At 48.6% G+C, this 20,830-nt stretch overlaps 1 protein-coding gene across 5 annotated transcripts in view; it reads right to left on the bottom strand.

Annotated features, from left to right (window-relative positions):
- Positions 1-20,830, bottom strand: part of DNAH2 (dynein axonemal heavy chain 2) — a 120,523-nt gene that overhangs the window by 61,266 nt on the left and 38,427 nt on the right. For all 5 annotated transcript variants that reach the window (XM_074388138.1, XM_010339803.3, XM_074388137.1 and 2 more), the window contains 16 exons: positions 16,013-16,159; positions 14,606-14,762; positions 14,130-14,369; positions 13,646-13,834; positions 13,332-13,479; positions 12,056-12,248; positions 10,722-10,922; positions 10,480-10,636; positions 8,576-8,750; positions 7,688-7,851; positions 5,837-5,998; positions 5,631-5,734; positions 2,860-3,016; positions 2,626-2,708; positions 2,330-2,510; positions 1,811-1,949 (listed from right to left, as the gene is read on the bottom strand). In XM_074388138.1, the coding sequence (XP_074244239.1) occupies positions 1,811-1,949; positions 2,330-2,510; positions 2,626-2,708; positions 2,860-3,016; positions 5,631-5,734; positions 5,837-5,998; positions 7,688-7,851; positions 8,576-8,750; positions 10,480-10,636; positions 10,722-10,922; positions 12,056-12,248; positions 13,332-13,479; positions 13,646-13,834; positions 14,130-14,369; positions 14,606-14,762; positions 16,013-16,159 (2,597 nt within the window). The remainder of the gene's footprint in view (positions 1-1,810; positions 1,950-2,329; positions 2,511-2,625; positions 2,709-2,859; positions 3,017-5,630; positions 5,735-5,836; positions 5,999-7,687; positions 7,852-8,575; positions 8,751-10,479; positions 10,637-10,721; positions 10,923-12,055; positions 12,249-13,331; positions 13,480-13,645; positions 13,835-14,129; positions 14,370-14,605; positions 14,763-16,012; positions 16,160-20,830) is intronic.

Below are 20,830 nucleotides of genomic sequence, written 5' to 3'. Positions count from 1 at the left end.
CAGGCAATTCTCCTGCCTCAGCCTCCTGAGTAGCTGGGATTACAGGCACACGCCACCATGCCCAGCTAATTTTTTGTATTTTTAGTAGAGACGGGGTTTCACCACGTTGACCAGGATGGTCTCGATCTCTCGACCTCGTGATCCACCCGCCTCGGCCTCCCAAAGTGCTGGGATTACAGGCTTGAGCCACCGCGCCCGGCCATCTCTTTGTATTTAAAATGGCAGTAATATCTATCTCAAAACCCAATGTGAGATACTAACTGAAATGTATTCACATGTGTAGCCTCTCAACAATGTTAGTTTCCTCTCAGCCTACAGCCCCATACCTTAGGTCTTGACTGATTTTTCCCCTTGTCTTTCCAGTTCCTAGCTTTCTGAAGAAAGGATGGACACTAGCGTGAACTCAGACGTGACCCTCATGCCTGCAAGCACAGGGCCTACAGGCTGTTGGATCCTTTGAGTGAAAACCTGAGTGTGATACCCCGAGATCCCAGGCAGATTCAGTCACTGTGGACAACATGGATTCGTTCTTTGCATTCAACAAAGGGATCACTGGTTTTTTGGCTTTGCTTATAAATTGTTCCAAAATATAATTCTGTCAATAGTATCAGTTGTTGTCATTCAACTTTGCATATCGTAACTTGTCATGTTTATCTTTTTTTTTTTTTTTTTGAGACGGAGTTTCGCTCTTGTTACCCAGGCTGGAGTGCAATGGCGCGATCTCCGCTCACCGCAACCTCCGCCTCCTGGGTTCAGGCAATTCTCCTGCCTCAGCCTCCTGAGTAGCTGGGATTACAGGCATGCACCACCATGCCCGGCTAATTTTTTGTGTTTTTAGTAGAGATGGGGTTTCACCATGTTGACCAGGATGGTCTCAATCTCTTGACCTCGTGATCCACCCACCTCGGCCTCCCAAAGTGCTGGAATTACAGGCTGAGCCACCGTGCCTGGTCATGTTTATCTTTTATCAGAACAATTAAAATTATTTTTATTGATATGTATACTCAAGGCTTTTGGAAAAATGAAGAATTGACAGACTAGCCCTAGGTAAAATAAAGAGGTCCTCTGCACCCCCGACCAGAATTCTTCTCCACAGGATGCCCGTTCTAGGTGCCCGTTGTCAAACCTGACTCCCCAATTCCCTACCCCAATCTCCCCCAGTCAACCAGACCTCGCTTTGTGTTCAGCTTGCCACCCATCCCTTTCTTCCCTATCCCTGACCCCATCCCATGGCTAAAGACTAGTTAATCTGATAAACTAAAGCCAATGTAGGCTGGGCTCGGGGACTCACATCTTTAATCCCAGCACTTTGGGAGGCCGAGGGAGGTGGATCACCTGAGGTCAGGAGTTTGAGACCAGCCTGGCCAACTTGGTGAAACATTGTGTCTACTAAAAATACAAAAATTAGCTGGGCGTGGTGGCACACGCTTGTAGTCCCAGCTACTTGGGAGGCTGAAGCAGGAGAATCACTTGAACCCGGGAGGCGGACATTGCAGTGAGCCAAGATTGCATCATTGCACTCCAGCCTAGGCGACAGAGCGAGACTCCATCTCAATAAATAAATAAATAATATAAACTCATCCGACTGATTCCATAGCCCATGCTCTTAACCATTATGTGACTATACTTTACTCAGATATTTGTTGGGTTTAATTTATGAAATTATGATTTAATGCTTAGAAGAGGTGATGGTGATGGGAAACGTGATGAGAGCTGGGGGCATCAGTCTTTCCATAAATGAAGCACACAACCAAGACCAAGCATAGTGCCAACCGAGGCTGTGCCAGGGCAGGAGCCCCGGAGCGCTGACCTGGGTGATGGGTGCTCCGGAGGGCATTGTTATCCTTGCTCATCCGGTCCATGATGGTTTTCCAGTTGCTGTTGACCTGGTCAAATAAGGCTGATTCATTGGGCAGCTGCTTGCGGATGTCCTCTCCTAAGAAGATATTCTGAAGGGGCCGAAAAGTGCAGTGAGAGGCCATTTCTCACACATTCTCTACCCTCTGCTCCCTGTTCCAAGATCATGGATGACAACTGATTAGAAGATACAGAGTGTTAGCTGGCAGATGCCCAAGTTCTACAAGGAAAGTTGCGGGGGGAGGGGCCAGGTACCTGGGTCTAAGAAGAAAAATCTTGGAAGAAGAACAAAAACTTGTTAGGGAGGGAATCTAAATGAAAGGTAATAACTAAGCATCAGATGGCTGGGTCCTAGACAAAGAGTGACTTTAAAGGTAGGAGAATGAGGTTGACAGCAGGGCGAAACCGAGGTCCTAAGCGAAGGAAGGAGCAGAAGCAGGAAGCTGGAAGTCCTCAGGAGCTGAGTCCTGACCTCTAAGTACATCCACTGACGCTGCACTGTGAGAATCATCTCAATAACTTCCAAAATGAGGGAGAGGCAGCGTTCCCAGTGGTCCACCTCCTTCTCAAAGGCCTTGACAAAACGAGATGCCTTCATGGTAGACAGAGCTACCTGGTTATCTTCCAGTGCCTGGAATACTTCTTCTGTACCTCTGGGACACAAGAGGTCAAAATCATAGTCCATCCTCACCTGCCCAACCTTGGTCCTCACTCTGCAGCCCAGGTCAACACAGCCCTCTCTTCTCCTAGAGCCCCAGCTCCCCCTACCTGAGCCGATGATGGCCTTTATCCTTGTAGGGTACTATGTCTAGCTGAGTCACATCCCAGGTCTTGGCAATGTTTTGTAATGCCTGTGGAGAGAAAATGCGGGACACCGCAGTCAAGTATCTCTTCCCCAAGGGGAACAGGAGCTGAGAGGCGCCATCAGGTGGTGAACGGCTGGAAGCCTGTGCTCCAGGAGGCATAGGAGGTGCCGGAGTCTGGGAGAGGACGATGTCATACCACTTCGATAGCCAGCTCTTTAGTTGCTGAAGCAGAGATCTCTCCAATTTTCTCCACATGCTGATCCATCCCAAGCTCCACAATCTGCTCCAAGGTGAAGCTTTCAGATTCCTGATCAAACTCCCGCTGGATCTCATCCCTGACCTGGTCCCAGTGCCTGCAGCCAGGAACAGGAGGGTATGAGGTCAGGAGAATTACCGTTACTCCCCAGTGCTGTCTCTCATTGGGATGCTGTGATTCTGCATAGTTATTAATTCATGATTCAACACATTTTGCTAAATAGGGTCAAAGATGCAATCCTAGGCACCATGGGGAACACGAAGGTTGAGGTGAGAGCCTCCAGAAGTTGATTCTCTGGAGGGGGAGTTAAGGTAGATGTGCTTACAAAACACACAATGAATCACTGCAGGTTTACTCTGCATCTGCACTGAGTAAAGGCCTTACATGAAACATCTCATAACATTCTCATGGCTACTCTATAAATTAGGAATTATTATTATTCCATTTGCAAATGAGAAAACTGAGGCTTAGAGGGGTTAAATAATGTGGCCAGGCGCAGTGGCTCACACCTGTGATCCCAGCACGTTGGGAGGGCGAGGCAGGAGGATCACGAGGTCAGGAGTTCAAGACCAGCCTGGCCAACATCGTGAAACCCCATCTCTACTAAAAATACAAAAGTTAGCTGGGTGTGGTGGCATGCACCTGCAGTCCCAGCTACTCCAGAGGCTGAGGCAGGGGAATCGCTTGAATCTGGGAGGCAGAGGCTGCAGTAAGCTGAGACTACACCATTGCACTCCAGCCTGGGTGACAGAGTGAGACTCTGTCTCAAAAAAAAAAAAAAAGGAGAGGTTAAATAATGTAAGCAAATAAAATGGTTAGGTTATACATAACCATATAACACAATGGTTTTGGCACTGCCAAAAGCATTATACTGGAAGAAAGATAAAGAAATAAAATTAGTTTCTCTTAAATAGATCATGATTAAAGCACCATTTATAAAAATTACTTTATTGTTATAAATCTATTCCCAGTGGCTTGAGATACATTCTCTACCATAACAAATTCCAGATGGATTAAGAGTTAAACTTGAAAAACACAAAGCATTAAAAGAAAGAATGGAGAAGATATATTTTTAACTTTCATATAGGAAAGGTCTTTCTAAACAAGGCACAAAGGCAAAAACCATACAGAAAGAAAGCTATACTTCTGTCATACAAAAAACAAAATCTTTTGTATGACAATAGACCTAAGGCAGGACAGGCACGGTGGCTCACACCTGTGATCTCAGCATTTTGGGAGGCCAAGGCGGGTGGATAACTTGAGGCCAGGAGTTCAAGAGCAGCTTGGCCGACATGGCAAAACCCCATCTTTACTAAAAATACAAAAATTAGGTGGGGTGTGGTGGCTCACACCTGTAATCCCAGCACTTTGGGAGGCTGAGGTGGGTGGATCACCTGAGGTCGGGAGTTCAAGACCCGCCTGACCAACATGGAGAAATCCATCTCTACTAAAAATACAAAAATTAGCTGGGCATGGTAGTGCATGCCTGTAATCCCGGCTATTCAGGAGGCTGAGGCAGGAGAATCACTTGAAACCCGGGAGGCAGAGATTGTGGTGAGCCGAGATGGCACCATTGCCCTCCAGCCTGGGCAACAAGAGTGAAACTCCATCTCAAAAAAAAAAAAAAATACAAAACTTAGCTGAGCATGATGGAGGGTGCCTGTAATCCCAGCTACTCGGGAGGCCGAGGCACAAGAATCACTTGCACCCATGAGGCGAAGGTTACAGTGAGCCAAGATCACGCCACTGCACGCCAGCCTGGGTGACAGAGTAAGACTCTGTCTCAAAAAAAAAAAAAAAAGAAAAGAAAAGAAAAGAAAAAAGACATAAGGCTTAATCATGATAGACAGGGCAGGGGTTAGAGAACATGAAGTCAGCAAGGCTGGCTGCCCCGAGACAGTGCAAGAAGCAGAGGACAGTGGCAGGCTTGGTGTCTGCGCCACACGTTTGCCGAGTACTAATTCACAATAGCCAAGATGTGGAATCAACCTAAACGTCCATCAAGCAATGAATAGGGAATGAAAACATTATATATATATGTATATATACAATGGAATACTCTTCAGCCTCAGGAAAGAAGAAACTCCTGTCATTTGCAACAATGTGGCAGAACCTGGAGGACATTATGGAAAGTGAACTAAGCCAGGCGAAGACAGACAAATACTGCCTGATCATGATCGCACTCATATGTGATATGTGAAGTCTAAACAAGCTGAACTCACAGAAGCAGAGTAGAATGCCGATTACCAGGGGTTGGGGTGGTAGGTGGAGCCTTGGGAGGTGTTGCTCAAAGGACAGAAGATTTCAGTTAGACAAGAGAGATGAGTTCAAGAGATCTCCTGTACATCACGGCAATAATGGTGAGTAACAATCTATTGTATACTTGAAAAATCACTGAGAGTAGCTTTTAAGTATTCTCACCACAAAAAATAGGTATGTGAGGTAATGCATATGATAATTAGCTCAATTTAGCCATTCCACAATGTGTACATATTTTAAAACATTATGCTGTACACCATAAGTGTATGCAATTTTCATGCGTCCATCAAAATTAAATGTTTTTTAAAAAGAGGAAAGAGAAAAAGACATACATTTGTGGACAGAAAGGAGGAGAGGATGCTGAATGCTGCAGAGAGGGGAGCAGGAGGGACCCGGTAGAGGCGCAGGCCAGCGGGGCAGAGCAGCCACCCTGAGCAGAGGAGCAGCCTCACCTCTCTCTAAGGGCAGGGTTCCACAGGTCTGAGATGAGAGGCATGGTCCTCTTGAACTGCTCTATTTTTGAGCGAGTGGTTTCAATAATTTCCCAGTTTCGGTCCTGAGCAAAAGTGGGAGGCATCAGAAGACCCGACGACCTCCCTGGGAACAGACCCCGATCCTCAGCCGGCTGCTCTTCCGCCTCCCTGTCCTTTCTCCCCACCTTATACTCTTTGGCTAATCTTGTGAGGCGACGAAACAGCCCATGGGCCGTGGTCTCCATGGTGTCCGTCTGCAGGGTCAGGAACCGGCCAGTCTTCCACTGGTTCCAGTTCTCCTCCCAGTCGCGTGTGATCTCCCAGACCTGCTGGAGGGCATCGAGCTCCTACAGGGCAGAGAGAAGCGTGGCGTAAAGTGGCACCTGTCCTCTTCCTCCCTGACGATGCCCAGGCCCTTTGCTGCTCTCCCTCTGTGAAGCTTCCCCTCGAGATAACAGAGCTGCCTCTTCAGTCCACATTTTTTTCTCCACTCTCTTGCCTTAAGAGCTCATCAAGGAACAAGCACATGAAAAGATCCTCAATGTCATGAGTCATTAGAGAAATGCAAATCAAAACCTCAGTGAGATGCCACTTCACACCCGCTAGGATGGCTAGAACCAAAAAAAAAAAAAAAAAGTAAATAAGTGTTGGCACGAAGATCTAGAGAAATAGGGGCCCTAGTACACTGCTAGTGGGAATGTGAAATGGTGCAGCTGCTGTGGAAAATAGCTTGGCAGTTCCTCAACAAGTTAAACATAGAGTTTCCATATGATCGAGCAATTCCACTCCTAGGCTTATACCCGCAGGAACTGGGAACAGGTGTTCAGACAAATACAAGTACATGCATGTTCATAGTAGCACTGATTATCTTTAGCTAAAAGGTGGAAGCAACCCAAATGTCCATCAACTGGCAAATGGATAAACAAAATGTGGTAAATTCATGCCATATTCAAATATGAATATTCAGCCATTTAAATAAGGACTGATCCATGCTACACCATGGATAAACCTTGAAGACATAATGCTAAGTGAAAGAAGCCAGATTAAAAAGGCCACGTATGACGTGGTTCCATTGGTACGAAGTGGCTAGAATAGGCGAATCAAACACATGGAAAACAGACTTATAACTGACAGGGGTGGGGGAGAGGGAATGGACGTGAGTGCTAATGGGCAGAGTTTCCTTTAGGGTAATCAAAATGTTGAGCTGGGTACAGTGGCTCATGCCTGTAATCCCAGCACTTTGGGAGGCTGAGGCAGGTGGATCATGTGGTCAGGAGCTTGAGACCTTCCTGGCCAATCTGGTGAAACCTCGTCTCTACTAAAATACAAAAAAACTAACTGGATGAGGTGGTGTGCACCTATAGATCCAGCTACTCAGGAGGCTGAGGCAGGAGAATCGCTTGAACCCAGGAGGCAGAGGTTGCAGTGAGCCGAGATCACACCACTGCACTCCAGCCTGGGTGACAGGGTGAGACTCCATCTCAAAAAAAAAAAAAAAAAAAAAAAAGTTTGGGAATTAGACAGAAGTGGTGTGAATTACTAAATGTCACTAACTGTCCACTTCAAAATGGTTAATTTTGGCAGGGTGCAGTGGCTCACGCCTGTAATCCCTGCACTTTGGCAGGTTCAGGTGGGTGGATCACCTGAGGTCAGGAGTTCGAGACCAACCTGACCAACATGGTGAAACCTCATCTCTACTAAGAGTACAAAAATTAACCAGGTATAGTGGCAGATGCTTGTTATCCCAGCTACTTGGGAGGCTGAGGCACGAGAATCACTGGAACCTGGGAGGCAGAGGTTACAGTGAGCTAGATCATACCACTACACTCCAGCCTGGGCATCAGAGCAAGACTCTGCCTCAAAAAAAAAAAAAAAAATTACATTTTTTACATGAATTTTACCTCAACTGAAACCAACAAACAGAAGCTCCTCATGGGCTCCTCTCCCGTCCCACTGCCTTTGTGGCCCTAAGGACTCACTCTCCTGTCCCTGCCCCTGATCAACAGTTACCATGGGGCCCTCGCTCAGCACACCACCTTCTCTAGGTTCTGAAGGTCCTTGGAGGGTGGCTGCTCGATCTTGAAGAGGCCCAGGTTGGCTCGGAGGCTGTTTTCCTCTTCCCGCATGGCCATCAACATGGCCCGCACTTGTGTGATCTGCTCTAGGGCGGACATGTGTCCCACGTTGCTGGTGAAAGGGCCTGTGGGAGATTCGGGATGAAGCTCAGCTTCCTGCCCATGTCCAGAAAGGAAGGCCACAGCTCTCCTGTCTCTTTGTGGGCAAATCTCACCTCTCTCCTCATGTGAGAGAGAGAAGGGAAGGAGAGCAAGAGGGAACGCATTGAAAGAATGGTGGTTAATCTTAGCAAAAACTCCTAAATGCAACTTGAGAGTCAGGAACAGATGGAATACAGCAGTAGGAATGAGAAAAGTAGAAATGGGGGCCAGGTGTGGTGGCTCACGCCTGTAATCCCAGCACTTGAGGAGGCCAAGGCAAGCAGATCACAAGGTCAAGCGATCAAGACCATCCAATCTCTACTAAAAATACAAAAATTAGCTGGGCGCAGTGGTACGCGCCTGTAGTCCCAGCTAATCAGGAGGCTGAGGTAGCAGAATTGCTTGAACCTGAGAGGTGGAGGTTTTAGTGAGCCGAGATCGCACCACTGCACTCCAGCGCAGTGACAGAGTGAGACTCCGTCTCAAAAAAAAAAAAAAAAAGAAAAAGAAAAGTAGAAACACTGTGAGCTGCGCCACTGCCTCCCCCAAAACTAGAGCCCCGGGTGTCCTCATCCTTTGCTGCTGAGCTGTGGCTCTTCCCCGGCCCTCCCATTGCCCTCCCTGTTCTCACCGTCCCAGGACCTGGGCTCGGAAGGCAGGGTCTCTAAACAAAGGCTAAAGAAGTGGGAGAAGCAGATCGAGGAGTACCTTTGAATTCGAAATCTTCCAGAAGCATGTGTGCTTTCTTCTTGAAATCATCTGCTGAGTGGATCAGGCCTGTCTTGAATTTCTCCTTGTGTTTCCTCAGCATTTGCTCACTGTCCAGCAGGGTTTGTTGGAAGACAACCCACTCCCCGTTGAGACTGTCTAGCATCTCCAGTACCTGGGGATGTCAGAGAGTGGAGGATGACCAGGAGTAGGAAGTCTGCCCTCTCATCAAGGCTTTTTTCTTTTTTTTGAGACAGAGTTCTGCTCTTGTTGCCCAGGCTGAAGTGCAGTGGCACAATCTCAGCTCACTGCAACCTCTGCCTCCCGGGTTCAAGCAATTATTTGGCCTCAGCCTCCCAAGTAGCTGGGACTACAGGCATGCACCACCATGCCTGGCTAATTTATTTATTTATTTATTTATTTATTTATTTATTGGTATTTTTAGTAGAGACAGGGTTTCTCCATGTTGGTCAGGCTGGTCTTGAACCCCCAACCTCAGGTGATCGACCCACCTCGGCCTCCCAAAGTGCTGGGATTACAGGTGTGAGCCACCATGTCCAGCCCCATCAAGGTTTTTTGGACTCTTTTCTTTTTTTTTTTTTTTTTTTTTTTTGAGACGGAGTTTCGCTCTTGTTACCCAGGCTGGGGTGCAATGGCGCAATCTCGGCTGACCGCAACCTCTGCCTCCTGGGTTCAAGCAATTCTCCTGCCTCAGCCTCCCTAGTAGCTGGGACTACAGGCGTGCACCACCATGCCCAGCTAATTTTTGTATTTTTAGTAGAGACGGGGTTTCACCTTGTTGACCAGGATGGTCTCGATCTCTTGACCTTGTGATCCGCCTGCCTCGGCCTCCCAAAGTGCTGGGATTACAGGCGTGAGCCACTGCACCCAGCCTTGGACTCTTTTCTGATCCTCCAGACCAGAGTCTAGGGATGAGTTTTGCATGTGTGACAAGGCCTAAAACGATCAAGGTGTGAGTTGCTTAAAAGAAACCCAGGCTGGGTGCGGTGGCTACGCCTGTAATCCCAGCACTTTGGGAGGCCAAGGTGGGAGGATCACTTGAGGTCGGGAGCTTGAGACCAGCCTGGACAACCTGGCAGAACCCCGTCTCTACTAAAAACACAAAAACTAGCCAGGTGTGATGGTGTGTGCCTGTAATCCCAGCTACTCGAGAAGCTGAGGTGGGAGGATCACTTGAGCCCAGGAAGTTGAGGCTACACTGAGCCATGGTTGCACCACTGCACTGGGCAATGGATCGAGCCCTGAAAAAAAAAAAAAAAGAAAGAAAGAAAACAAAGGAAAGAAGGAAGGAAGGATCCAGAAATTGTCTGTCTGAGAATGAGGTCAAAAGAAAAAGTAAATGCAATAAATAAATCCAGCTGGGTGCAGTGGCTCACGCCTGTAATCCTAGCACTTTGGACGGAGGTCGGTGGATTGCTTGAGTTCAGGAGTTCAAGACCAGCCTGGGCAACAAAATGAGACCCCATCTCTACCAAAAATACAAAAATCAGCCAGATGTGGTGGCATGTGCCTGTGGTCCCACCTACTTGGGAGGCTGAAGTAGGAGAATCACTCGAGTCTGGGAGGCAGAGGTTGCAATAGGCTGAGATTGTGCCAGTGCAATCTCAAGGTGGCAGAGGCAGGGCCAGAAGAAGAAGGAGGAGGAGGAGGAGGGGGACAAGGCGAGGAAGAAGAAAGGAGGAGGAGGAGAAGAAGGAGAAGAAGAGGAAGGAGGAGGAGGAGGAGGGAAGAATCCAGAGTGAAGGTATCGTTTGACCTAGCTTTGGCTCTCAGAGACTTTCACATCTGGAGTCTTCTCATTCTCCCGGAGGACAGCCGAGCACCTCCCCTGAAATCAGCTTCTGATATGGGTCCCAGGTAGACCAAACAGAGAAGGAACTCACACTGTCCTGGACTGGCACTTCGTACTTTTCGAGAATGGCAAATTGCTCGTGTATGGGAGGGATCTGGGTCTCCAGGTTGGGCAAGTCATGCTGCAGGGTATCCATGAGCTGCAAGCTGACCCCCAGTTCCTCCAGCGTCTGCGGAGGGTGGCTGATTCTGAAGGCGAGCAAAGGGGGTGCCAGTGAGTGGAAGGCCCAGGGCCTGTCCCTGCCCCCTTCCTGCGGGGTGCCCCAGCCCTCACTTCTCTGCATTCTCCTTCAGGTAAGTGTGCAGCTCCAGGAGACGCCCCGCCGCCATCTCCTTGAGCAGAGTCGTGAACTTGTTCTGCCACTCATTGCAGTGCTGCACCAGGGAAAACTTGAGATGCGAACAGTCCAGCAGCACAAACTGGATGTTGGTGACGGTCTCCTCCTTCTGCACATTGTTAGCAACTTCTGTGTAGCTGCAAGAGCCCAGATCCCAGCAAGGATGCTGTTTTCTTCTAAGACATGCCCCCTATCCCGACACAGGCTCAAGGTCTCATTTCCTTCCACCCAAACCTGGGCAGCAGTTCCACAATGTTCATCTACTCGCAGGCATCCTTCATTCCAGTCTGCCCCAGCCATGTAACTGTGACTGTCATTTTCCCAGACACTGGCTGTATGATAGCAGTCAAACTTCTTAGTCTGCCATTCAAAGCTCTAGAGTGAGGCCAGCTGTAGTGGCTCACGCCTGTAATCCTAACACTTTTGGAGGCCAAGGCGGGCAAATCATGAGGTCAGGAGTTCAAGACCAACCTGGCCAACATGGTGAAACCCCGTCTCCACTAAAAATGCAAAAATTACCCAAGCATGGAGGTGGATGCCTGTAATCCCAGGTACTCAGGAGGCTGAGGCAGGAGAATCACTTGAACCTGGGAGGCAGAGGTTGCACTGCGCTCCAGCCTGAGCAACAGAGTGAGACAGTCTCAAAAAGAAAAAAAAGAAGAAAAAAAAAAAACAAAGAAAAAAGAAAGAAAAGAAAAGATTTTTTTCCAGACTGGGCAACATAGTATACAAAAAAAAAAAAAAAAAAAAAAAAAAATTTTTTTTTAAGCTATCCAAGCATGGTGGCATGTGCCTATGGTCCCAGCCACTTGGGAGGCTGAGGCACGAGGACTGCTTGAGCCCAAGAGGTCCAGGCCACAGTGAGCTATGATCGCACCACTGCACTCCAGCCTGGACAATGACAGACCAAGACCCTGTCTCAAACGATATAAAACAAACAAAAGAATCTTCCATTTCACTCCCATCTGCCTTCATGGGATAAAAGGGCTCACTTCTTTCATCTTTCAGATCTCTGCCATTTCTTCTTTCCCACCAGATGTGTGACCCTCCCCCAGCCAACTGCTTTTCACCTAAATCTTGTCCAGATCTACCCTGATCTCTACCCTTTGAGAAGCAAAGTTCCAACGTCCCAGGTCCTGTTCTTTTTCTGTTGTTCTGGACACACGTCGTCCTGAGCTCCCCTACCCACTTCCCAAGACTCTAGGCCTAAACCCCTCCAGCAGGGCTGCCCCTCCTGCAGACGGACCCTCGATCCACCCTCACCACTCACCGGGCAATATCGGCGTCAAAAGAAGAGACAGGCGGGTTGAGGCGCTGGTAGCGACGAATGAAAGAGTCCTTGTTGATCTCCCAGATCTCCCGGTACATGTCCCAGGTCTTGAGGTAGTTCTGCAGCAGGCTCGCGTTATTAGTCATGCCGCTGCTGATTTGCGTCTGGATCTTCTTGATGTCCTCATCTTGCTCTTCAAAGGACCAGGAAAAATGCTTCTCACTAACTTCCACCGCAACCCAAGTTCTGCTGGGGCCCTGCTCACTGCTCCAGACCTTCCATTCCAAAACCAGCTTCCCAGAGAAATACGGCTCAAACATGAGCATTAGAAGGTGAAGGAGTGGCCGGGCGCGGTGGCTCAAGCCTGTAATCCCAGCACTTTGGGAGGCCGAGGCGGGTGGATCACGAGGTCAAGAGATTGAGACCATCCTGGTCAACAAGGTGAAACCCCGTCTCTACTAAAAATACAAAAAATTAGCTGGGCATGGTGGTGCACGCCTGTAGTCCCAGCTACTAGGGAGGCTGAGGCAGGAGAATTGCTTGAACCCAGGGGGTGGAGGTTGCGGTGAGCCGAGATCGTGCCATTGCACTCCAGCCTGGGTAACAAGAGCGAAACCCCGTCTCAAAAAAAAAAAAAAAAAAAAGAAGGTGAAGGAGTAGGCAGAAGGTAAAAATGTGACTCTTAGCGTCTCCTCCATAGGATCCGATGTCTTGCCTGTTGGTATCTAGGCCTCTTATACCCCAGCCCCAAGTCCTAAACTTGCCTTTCCTCATCTCCCATCCCAAATCACAAATCCTGTGAGCATCAATCATCTAACCTCCGCTCTCATCTGTGCCCCCGCTCCCTTCCCCAATCTGTCACCGCCTCCCCCCACCTTTTTTTTGAAATGGAGTCTCACTCTGTCACTCAGGCTGGAGTGCAGTGGCACCGTCTCGGCTCACTGCAAATTCTGCCTCCTAAGTTCAAGTGATTCTTCTGTCTCTGCCTCCAGAGTAGCTGGGATTATAGGCGTCTGCCACCACTTCCAGCTAACCTTTGTATTTTTAGTCAAGATGGAGTTTTGCCATGTTGGCCAAGCTAGTCTCAAACGCCTGACCTCAAATGATCTTCCCGCCTCAGCCTCCTGGCCAATCTGGCCCCTTGACCCAGGTTTCCCAGGTCACGGAGGTGACTGGCTCGGTATGTCTGGAAACAGCCCCCGTCTCTCCTCCTAGCCTTGCCCGCTCTGCAGCCTCTGAAACCCCGTGCCTCGTGCCCTCCCCGTTGCCCACTCACCCACAATTGTTTGGATGGATTCACGATGTAACCTGCGCTTGCTGAGAATGTCAGGGAGACGGCGAAAAATGGAGATGGTGGAAAAGAGGTGGCTGCCAATGTCGTTGACCACACCTGCCAAAGTCTGCAGAGTGGGTGAGAACTCCACCTGTGAGGAACGCAGTGGACAGGGAGACTGGGAAGGTCACACGCTTCAGCAGCGGGTCTGAAGGCCATAGGATAAAGTCAAGGCCAAGGACCAAGTTTAGGAAGTAAGGCAAACTGACAAAGAAGATGTAATGGTTTTGAGATGTTGGGGGCAAAGTGGTCCTTACTTGTGCCACACCTCCCTGCGTATCGTTCTTCAGAATGACAAGGACTCGGAAGAGTGGGTTTGGGCTGGTCTTTCCATCCCCGTTGATAGCCTTGGACAGTTCTAGCAGTGACCACTTCACATTCAGGCGCAGGGCATCCTCCATCATGTGGTCCAGCCGAATCATGTACAGCATCCACTGCTGCTGAATCTGGTGAGACGAAGGGAGGAAAAGGAGAAGTCCTCAGGGAAGACAGGGCACATCCTGGGAAATGAGAACCAGCCAAGAGGGAAGGAAACGAGTTGGTTTAATAGAAAGGTAGGCATGGCGTCCTGGAGGAAGAGGTGTGAGGACTGAAGGTGGGCTGAGTCCAAGAATGGAGCACGATGTTTGAGAAGTACACATCGGTAAAAAGGAGCAAGGGTAGGGGAGCAAGAGAATGGCCTGGTGGAACCGGAGGACTGTGGTTTTTCCAACGATGACATCCTGGCCGCAGGCCCCTTACCTCAGGACCATCGTTCTTGAAGACCTCGTAGGAGCTGCTCATGATGGTCACCACATCCTGGTGCAGACTCATCAGTTTCTGCTGTACAGCTGCCCGATGCTGTCTTTGGTCCTCTTCAAATTCCAGGTCCCTGTATACCCGTTTGCCACTAATGCGTACCAGCAGTGTCTCTGACATCTCTTGGGCTCGCCAGCCAATGGTCAGAGTGGATGCCTTGAACTCATTCACAATCATCTGCACCTAGAGTCAGGCCCCACCATGGGGGAGTTTCAGCTTGGGAAGAGACCACCTGCATCTCATTCCACCCTCCCACTTGTCCTCCACACTTGTGTGGGGGTGACACACAAGCAAGTCCTCCCCCATGCAAACCTAATTCTTTTCACATTGCCCCCAGGATTCGCAATCTTTACGAAAGACTAGGGTATGAATGACCCATCAGTCCTGCAGACCTTTAGGGTCTAACGATGAGAGCCCACCTTGCTGGCATGTACACGGCACTCCGTGATGAAGAAGGCACTGGCCCCCTTCAAGGCCCAATTCAGTTTCTTGAGTCCAGGGTGGATCTTCTTATCCAGGAACCGAATACGCTCTTTGAATAGGGCCTGCTCATCTGGGGACAGCATGGCAATAATCCTGTGCAGAACGTAAGAGAGGACTGGTAGGCCGAGGGGATAAGCCCTGAAGATCTTTCCCCTGCATTAGGAAGCGGTGGACAAATCTGAACGTTTCTAGATCGGTAGGCTAGATCCTACACTAGTACTTCTAAAAGAACTTTTTGAAATGATGGAAATGTTCTCTCAGGTTGGGGTGAAAGTGATTGCCATTCAAGTAACGGCACCAACTGCAATCACTTTTGGACCAACCTAATACAAGGTGTGCTGTCCGAAATGGTACCCACTGACCACATAGAGCTACGGAGCACTTGAAATGTGGCCTGTACCAATGAGTAGTTTTGTTTAAGTTTTATTTACTCAATTTACGTGGAAATAGCCACCTGCAGCTAGAGGCCACCATGCTGGACACTGCAGCTCTAGACCCTCAAACAGGACTGCTGGTTGCACCTCCTTGGACTTTCACTGCGCTGAGAAAGTTACCTGCTATGGTCTGAATGTTTGCGTCCCCGCCAAATTTATATGTTGAAATCCCCGGTCCCACAGTGACGGTGTTAGGACCTTTGGGAGGTGAATAGGTCATGAGGGTGGGGTCCTCACGAATGGAATTAGTGCCCTCATAAAAGAGGCCTAAAAGAGCTCCCTTGTCTTTCTCCCACGTGAGGACACAGCAAGAAGACAGCCACTTATGAACCAGGACGCAGGCCCTCACCACACCAAATCTGTTGGCGCCCTGCTCCTGGACTCTCCAGCGCCCAGAACTGCGAGAAATAAATGTTTGTTGTTTATAAGCCACCCGGTCTGTGGCATTTTGTCACAGAAGCTCAGACAGACTAAGACAGTACCTAACCCAGAACAAAGCCTCACTCCAGAGAGAATACCAAGGCAGTTCAGAAACTGAGGCAGGGATGGGGGCAGCAGGGCCTTAGTTCAATGAGTCTGACGTTATGCCGCACACATAATCCTAATGGCACCCCGTTTCATTCCTAGAGAAGTGGCCCAGAGCTACAGTATATATGGTCCAAGTACCCAATGGGGTGGGAGGGGATCCTGGTTGGTTTTACTCTCCACCCTGCAGCCAGAAGACAAAACTACGAGGGGTAGGAATAATGGTAGGGCCACAAGAGAGAGTAGGAGACAATTTTTTTTTTGAGATGGAAAAAATGTGAAGGACAGAAATTGTAGAAAATGGACAACATCACGGGGCAGATAAGAGAAAGAGAAAGAATAAAATAGCATCTCCAAGGGCTGCAGTGAGGACCCGAGCCCTACCTATTGTAGTCTCTAGCAACAAGTAGCAGATTTTCCCGCAGAACGCGCAGGTCCTCGGCTCGCTCAGCTACGTTCACCACATAATGGGGCGTCTCAAACAGCAGCCGCTCCCAGTAGTCAATCTCCACAAACAGAATCAGGAGGGACCTCGGAAATAGAGAAGCCGGGCAGTAAGGGCGCCGCTCAAGGGGATAAACTAGAGCAACAACGGAACCGGTGGGAGGGCTAGGAAGCATGCGGGTGGGAAGGGGGGAATGTAGAGATAAGAATGTCAAGATAAGAAATGAAGCAGGAGGCCAGGCCCGGTGGCTCAGCCTGTAATCCCAGCACTTTGGGAGGCCGAGGCGGGTGGATCACGAGGTCGAGAGATCGAGACCATCCTGGTCAACATGGTGAAACCCCGTCTCTACTAAAGATACAAAAAAATTAGCTGGGCATGGTGGCGCGTGCCTGTAATCCCAGCTACTCAGGAGGCTGAGGCAGGAGAATTGCCTGAACCCAGGAGGCGGAGGTTGCGGTGAGCCGAGATCGCGCCATTGCACTCCAGCCTGGGTAACAAGAGCGAAACTCCGTCTCGAAAAAAAAAAAAAAAAGAAAGAAAGAAATGAAGCAGGGGCCAGGTGGGCATGGTGGTGCACGCCTGTAATCTCAGCACTTTGTAGGGCTGAGGCAGGCGGATCACCTGAGCTCAGGAGTTTGAGGCCAGCCTGACCAACACAGTAGAATCCCGTCTCTTCAAAAAACACAAAAATTAGCCAGGCACGGTGGCAGATGCCTGTAATCCCAGCTTCTCAGAAGAATGAGGCAGAAGAGTCACTTGAGCCTGGGAGGCAGAGGTTGCAGTGAGCCGAGATTGTGCCACTGCACTCCAGCCTGGGTGACAGAGCAAGACCGCGTCTCTAAAACAATAATAATTATACATAGGTAAAAATAATAGAAAATATCCCATTCGTAATTTTTTATATTGATTGATGTTGGAATGATATTTGGAGAATGTTGGATTGAATATTAAAATGAATTTCACGGAGGCCGGGCACAGTGGCTCACATCCGTAATCCTAGCATTTTGGGAGGCTGAGGTGTGTGATCACTTCCACTCAGGAGCTTGAGACCGGCCTGGGCAACATAGTGAGACCCCATCTCTACAAAAAAAAATCACAACTTATCCAGGCTAATTTGTGAGCCTATGTTCCCAGCTACTCTGGGAGGATTGCTTGAGCCCAGGAGATGGAGGTTGCATTGAGCCAAGATGGCACCACTGCCCTCCAGCCTGGGTGACAAAGCAAGATTCTGTCTCAGAATTAATTAATTAATTAATTAATTAATTAACTCACTTGCTTCTTTTTTTTCCTTTATTATTATTTTTAGACAGAGTCCCACTCTGTCACCCAGGCTGGAGTGCAGTGGCACGATCTCGCTCACTGCAACCTCCGCATCCTGGGTTCAAGTGATTCTCCTGCCTCTGCCTCCTGAGTAGCTGGGATTATAGGCGCTAGCGACACAGTAAAGAATCTGCTTTCGGCCGGGCGCGGTGGCTCAAGCTTGTAATCCCAGCACTTTGGGAGGCCGAGGCAGGTGGATCACGAGGTCGAGAGATCTAGACCGTCCCAGTCAACATGGTGAAACCCCGTCTCTACTAAAAATACAAAAACTTAGCTGGGCATGGTGGCGCGTGCCTGTAATCCCAGCTACTCAGGAGGCTGAGGCAGGAGAATTGCCTGAACCCAGGAGGCGGAGGTTGCGGTGAGCCGAGATCGCGCCATTGCACTCCAGCCTGGGTAACAAGAGCGAAACTCCGTCTCAAAAAAAAAAAAAAAGAATCTGCTTTCATTGCAGCTCCCTTAAATGTGGGCTCCCCAAGGTTCCTCGCATCCAGCACACTCCCCCTGGGTCATCTCTACTCCCATGGCTTCAGCTGCCTTCCGAAAGTTGATGATCCCCAAACCTATCCGGCTAACCTGAGCTGCAGGCTTGGTTGTGCAACTGTCTACGGGATATCTCTCCCCTGACTGTCCACAGGCACCTCAAACTCAATGTGTCCAGAAACAAACACATCATCTTCTCTGCAAACTTGGAGCTCCTGTCTCAGGGAAGTGCACCGTCCCACCGCCTGCATCAGAAGCATGTATCCTTCCTCTGCCTCACTTTCCAACATCCAACCTCTTTCTGTTTTTGTTTTGTTTTGTTTTGTTTTTTTTTGAGACGGAGTTTCGCTCTTGTTGCCCAGGCTGGAGTGCAATGGCGCGATCTCGGCTCACCGCAACCTCCGCCTCCCGGGTTCAGGCAATTCTCCTGCCTCAGCCTCCTGAGTAGCTGGGATTACAGGCACGCGCCACCATGCCCAGCTAATTTTTTGTATTTTTAGTAGAGACGGGGTTTCACCATGTTGACCAGGATGGTCTCGATCTCTTGACCTCGTGATCCACCCGCCTCGGCCTCCCAAAGTGCTGGGATTACAGGCTTGAGCCACCGCACCCAGCATCTCTTTCTGTTTTTAATATGCTAAAGCAAAGTTCAGAAATTCAGATACCTACCTCCAAGGCAAGTGTGGCTCAAGTGTGATGATCAATGGCAACTGACACTTGGCCTTAAAGGTGAGCTGAAGAGGGCATGCTTCCCCTAAGAAAGCCATGTTCCAGGCTCCAGGCAACTGTTGCCATCTGGAAATGTGGGCCCAGTGTGGCTGCATTTTCTGATTTTTCAAGAGAGGCCAGAAATTGGTTTTTCATGTAAAATATCCTGAATTTTTGTCTGTTTTTGTTTATTTGTTTGTTTTTGAGATGGAGCCTCACTCTGTCTCCCAGGCTATAGTGCAGTGGCGCAATCTCCACTCACTGCAACTGCCGCCTTCCAGGTTCAAAGGATTCTCCTGCCTCAGCCCCCCAAGTAGTTGGGTATATAGGCACACACCACCATGCCTGGCTAATTTTGTATTTTTACTAGATCTCAGCAATGAGCCGAGATCGTGCCACTGCACTTCAGCCTGGGCAACAGAGCAATACTCCATCTCAAAAAATAAATTAAAAACTTTTAAAGGAAAAAATGATTTTAAACATAAGATAGTGGTAAAAGTTGCTGAGCACAAAATTAACTTACAAAAATTAAAGTTTTTTTAGAGAGAGTTTCACTCTTGTTGCCCAAGCTGGAGTGGAATGGTTCGATCTCGGCTCACTGCAACCTTTCCCCCCCGGGTTCAAGCAATTCTTGTGCCTCAGCCTCCCGAATAGCTGGGATTACAGGCACTACAGGCACACACCACCACACCCGGCTAATTTTTTGTATTTTTAGTAGAAACAGGTTTTCACCATGTTAGCCAGGCTAGTCTCAAACTCCTGACCTCAGGTGATCTACCCACCTCAGCCTCCCAATGTGCTGGAATTACAGGCATGAGCCACAAAGCCCAGCAAATTTCCTGAATTTTAAATGCTAACAACAATTCATCTGAAAAATAGTTATTCAGTGGGCAGCAGGGAGAGGCTTTAGGACTCTGGCAATCCTTGACTTGGGCAGTGGTTTGCAAGGTGTTCTGCTTTATAACGATTTGTTAAACTGAACATACAAGCTTTAAGCATATCGCTGTGTATGACTGTTTTGAGGGCCATGTGCAGTGGCTCACGCCTGTAATCCCAGCACTTTGGGAGGCCAAAGTGGGCAGATTAAGAGGTCAGGAGATCGAGACCATCCTGGCTAACAAGGTGAAACCCTGTCTCTACTAAAAATAGAAAAAATTAGCCAGGCGTAGTGGCACGCCCCCAGCTACTCTGGAGGCTGAGGCAGGACAATTGCTTGAACCAGGGAGACAGAGGTTGCAGTGTGCTGAGATCATGCCACTGCACTTCAGCCTGGATGACAGAACAAGACTCCATCTCAAAAAAAAAAAAAAAAAAAGAGCCAGGCACAGTGGCTCACGCCTATAATCCCACTTTGGGAGGCCGAGGCGGGCGGATCACCAGGTCAGGAGTTCAAGACCATCCAGGCTAAAACGGTGAAATCCCATGTCTACTAAAAATACAAAATTAGCTAGGCATGGTGGCACATGCCTATAGTCACAGGTACTTGGGAAGCTGAGGCAGGAGAATTGCTTGAACCCGGGAGGCAAAGGTTGCAGTGAGCCGAGATCGCACTACTGTACTCTAGCCTGGGCAACAGAACAAGATCCTGTCTCGGGGAAAAAAATGTTTTTAGAGGACAAAAAATGCTTTTAAACATAAGATAGTGGTAAAATTGCTGGGTATGAAATTACCTTATAAAAATCAAAGTTCTCAATATAAAAACTGTAACCAGTTAGATATTATCATCAAGGAAATGAGACGATGATAATTAAAACAGCAAAAATGAAATACCACAAATTAATCAGCAATTGTGTGTGTGTGTGTGTGTGTGTGTGTGTGTGTGTGTGTGTGTAAAATGACTTAGGGGAAAAAGGCAGGACTGAAATACATTAACAGTAAAAACACTGTTGGCAGGGCACGGTGGTTCACACCTGTTAGTTTCACCTACTTGGGGGGCTGAGGCGGAAGAGGATCAATGAGCCTGGGAGGATCCAGGCTGCAACGAGCTGAGATCGTGCCACTGCACTCCAGCTTGGATGACAGAACAAGAGCCAGTCTCAAAACATAAACACACACACACACACACACCCCACAACTATTCTTGGAAAGACTCAAAATCATAAAGATATTCATTCTTCTAAAGTTAACCTATAAATTTAACCAAATCTCTATTCCTCTAAAAATAGGAATGAGACTATTTTTGGAACTAAATACATTGATTCTAAAATTCTTATGGGAAATAAATATTAAATATAGCCAGGAAAACT

Source organism: Saimiri boliviensis, chromosome 17 (genome assembly GCF_048565385.1).
Source record: "Saimiri boliviensis isolate mSaiBol1 chromosome 17, mSaiBol1.pri, whole genome shotgun sequence".
Classification (NCBI taxonomy): Eukaryota; Metazoa; Chordata; class Mammalia; order Primates; family Cebidae; genus Saimiri; species Saimiri boliviensis.
The sequence above is the reverse complement of the archived record's forward strand: the minus strand, read 5'-3'. Positions and strand labels throughout refer to the sequence as shown.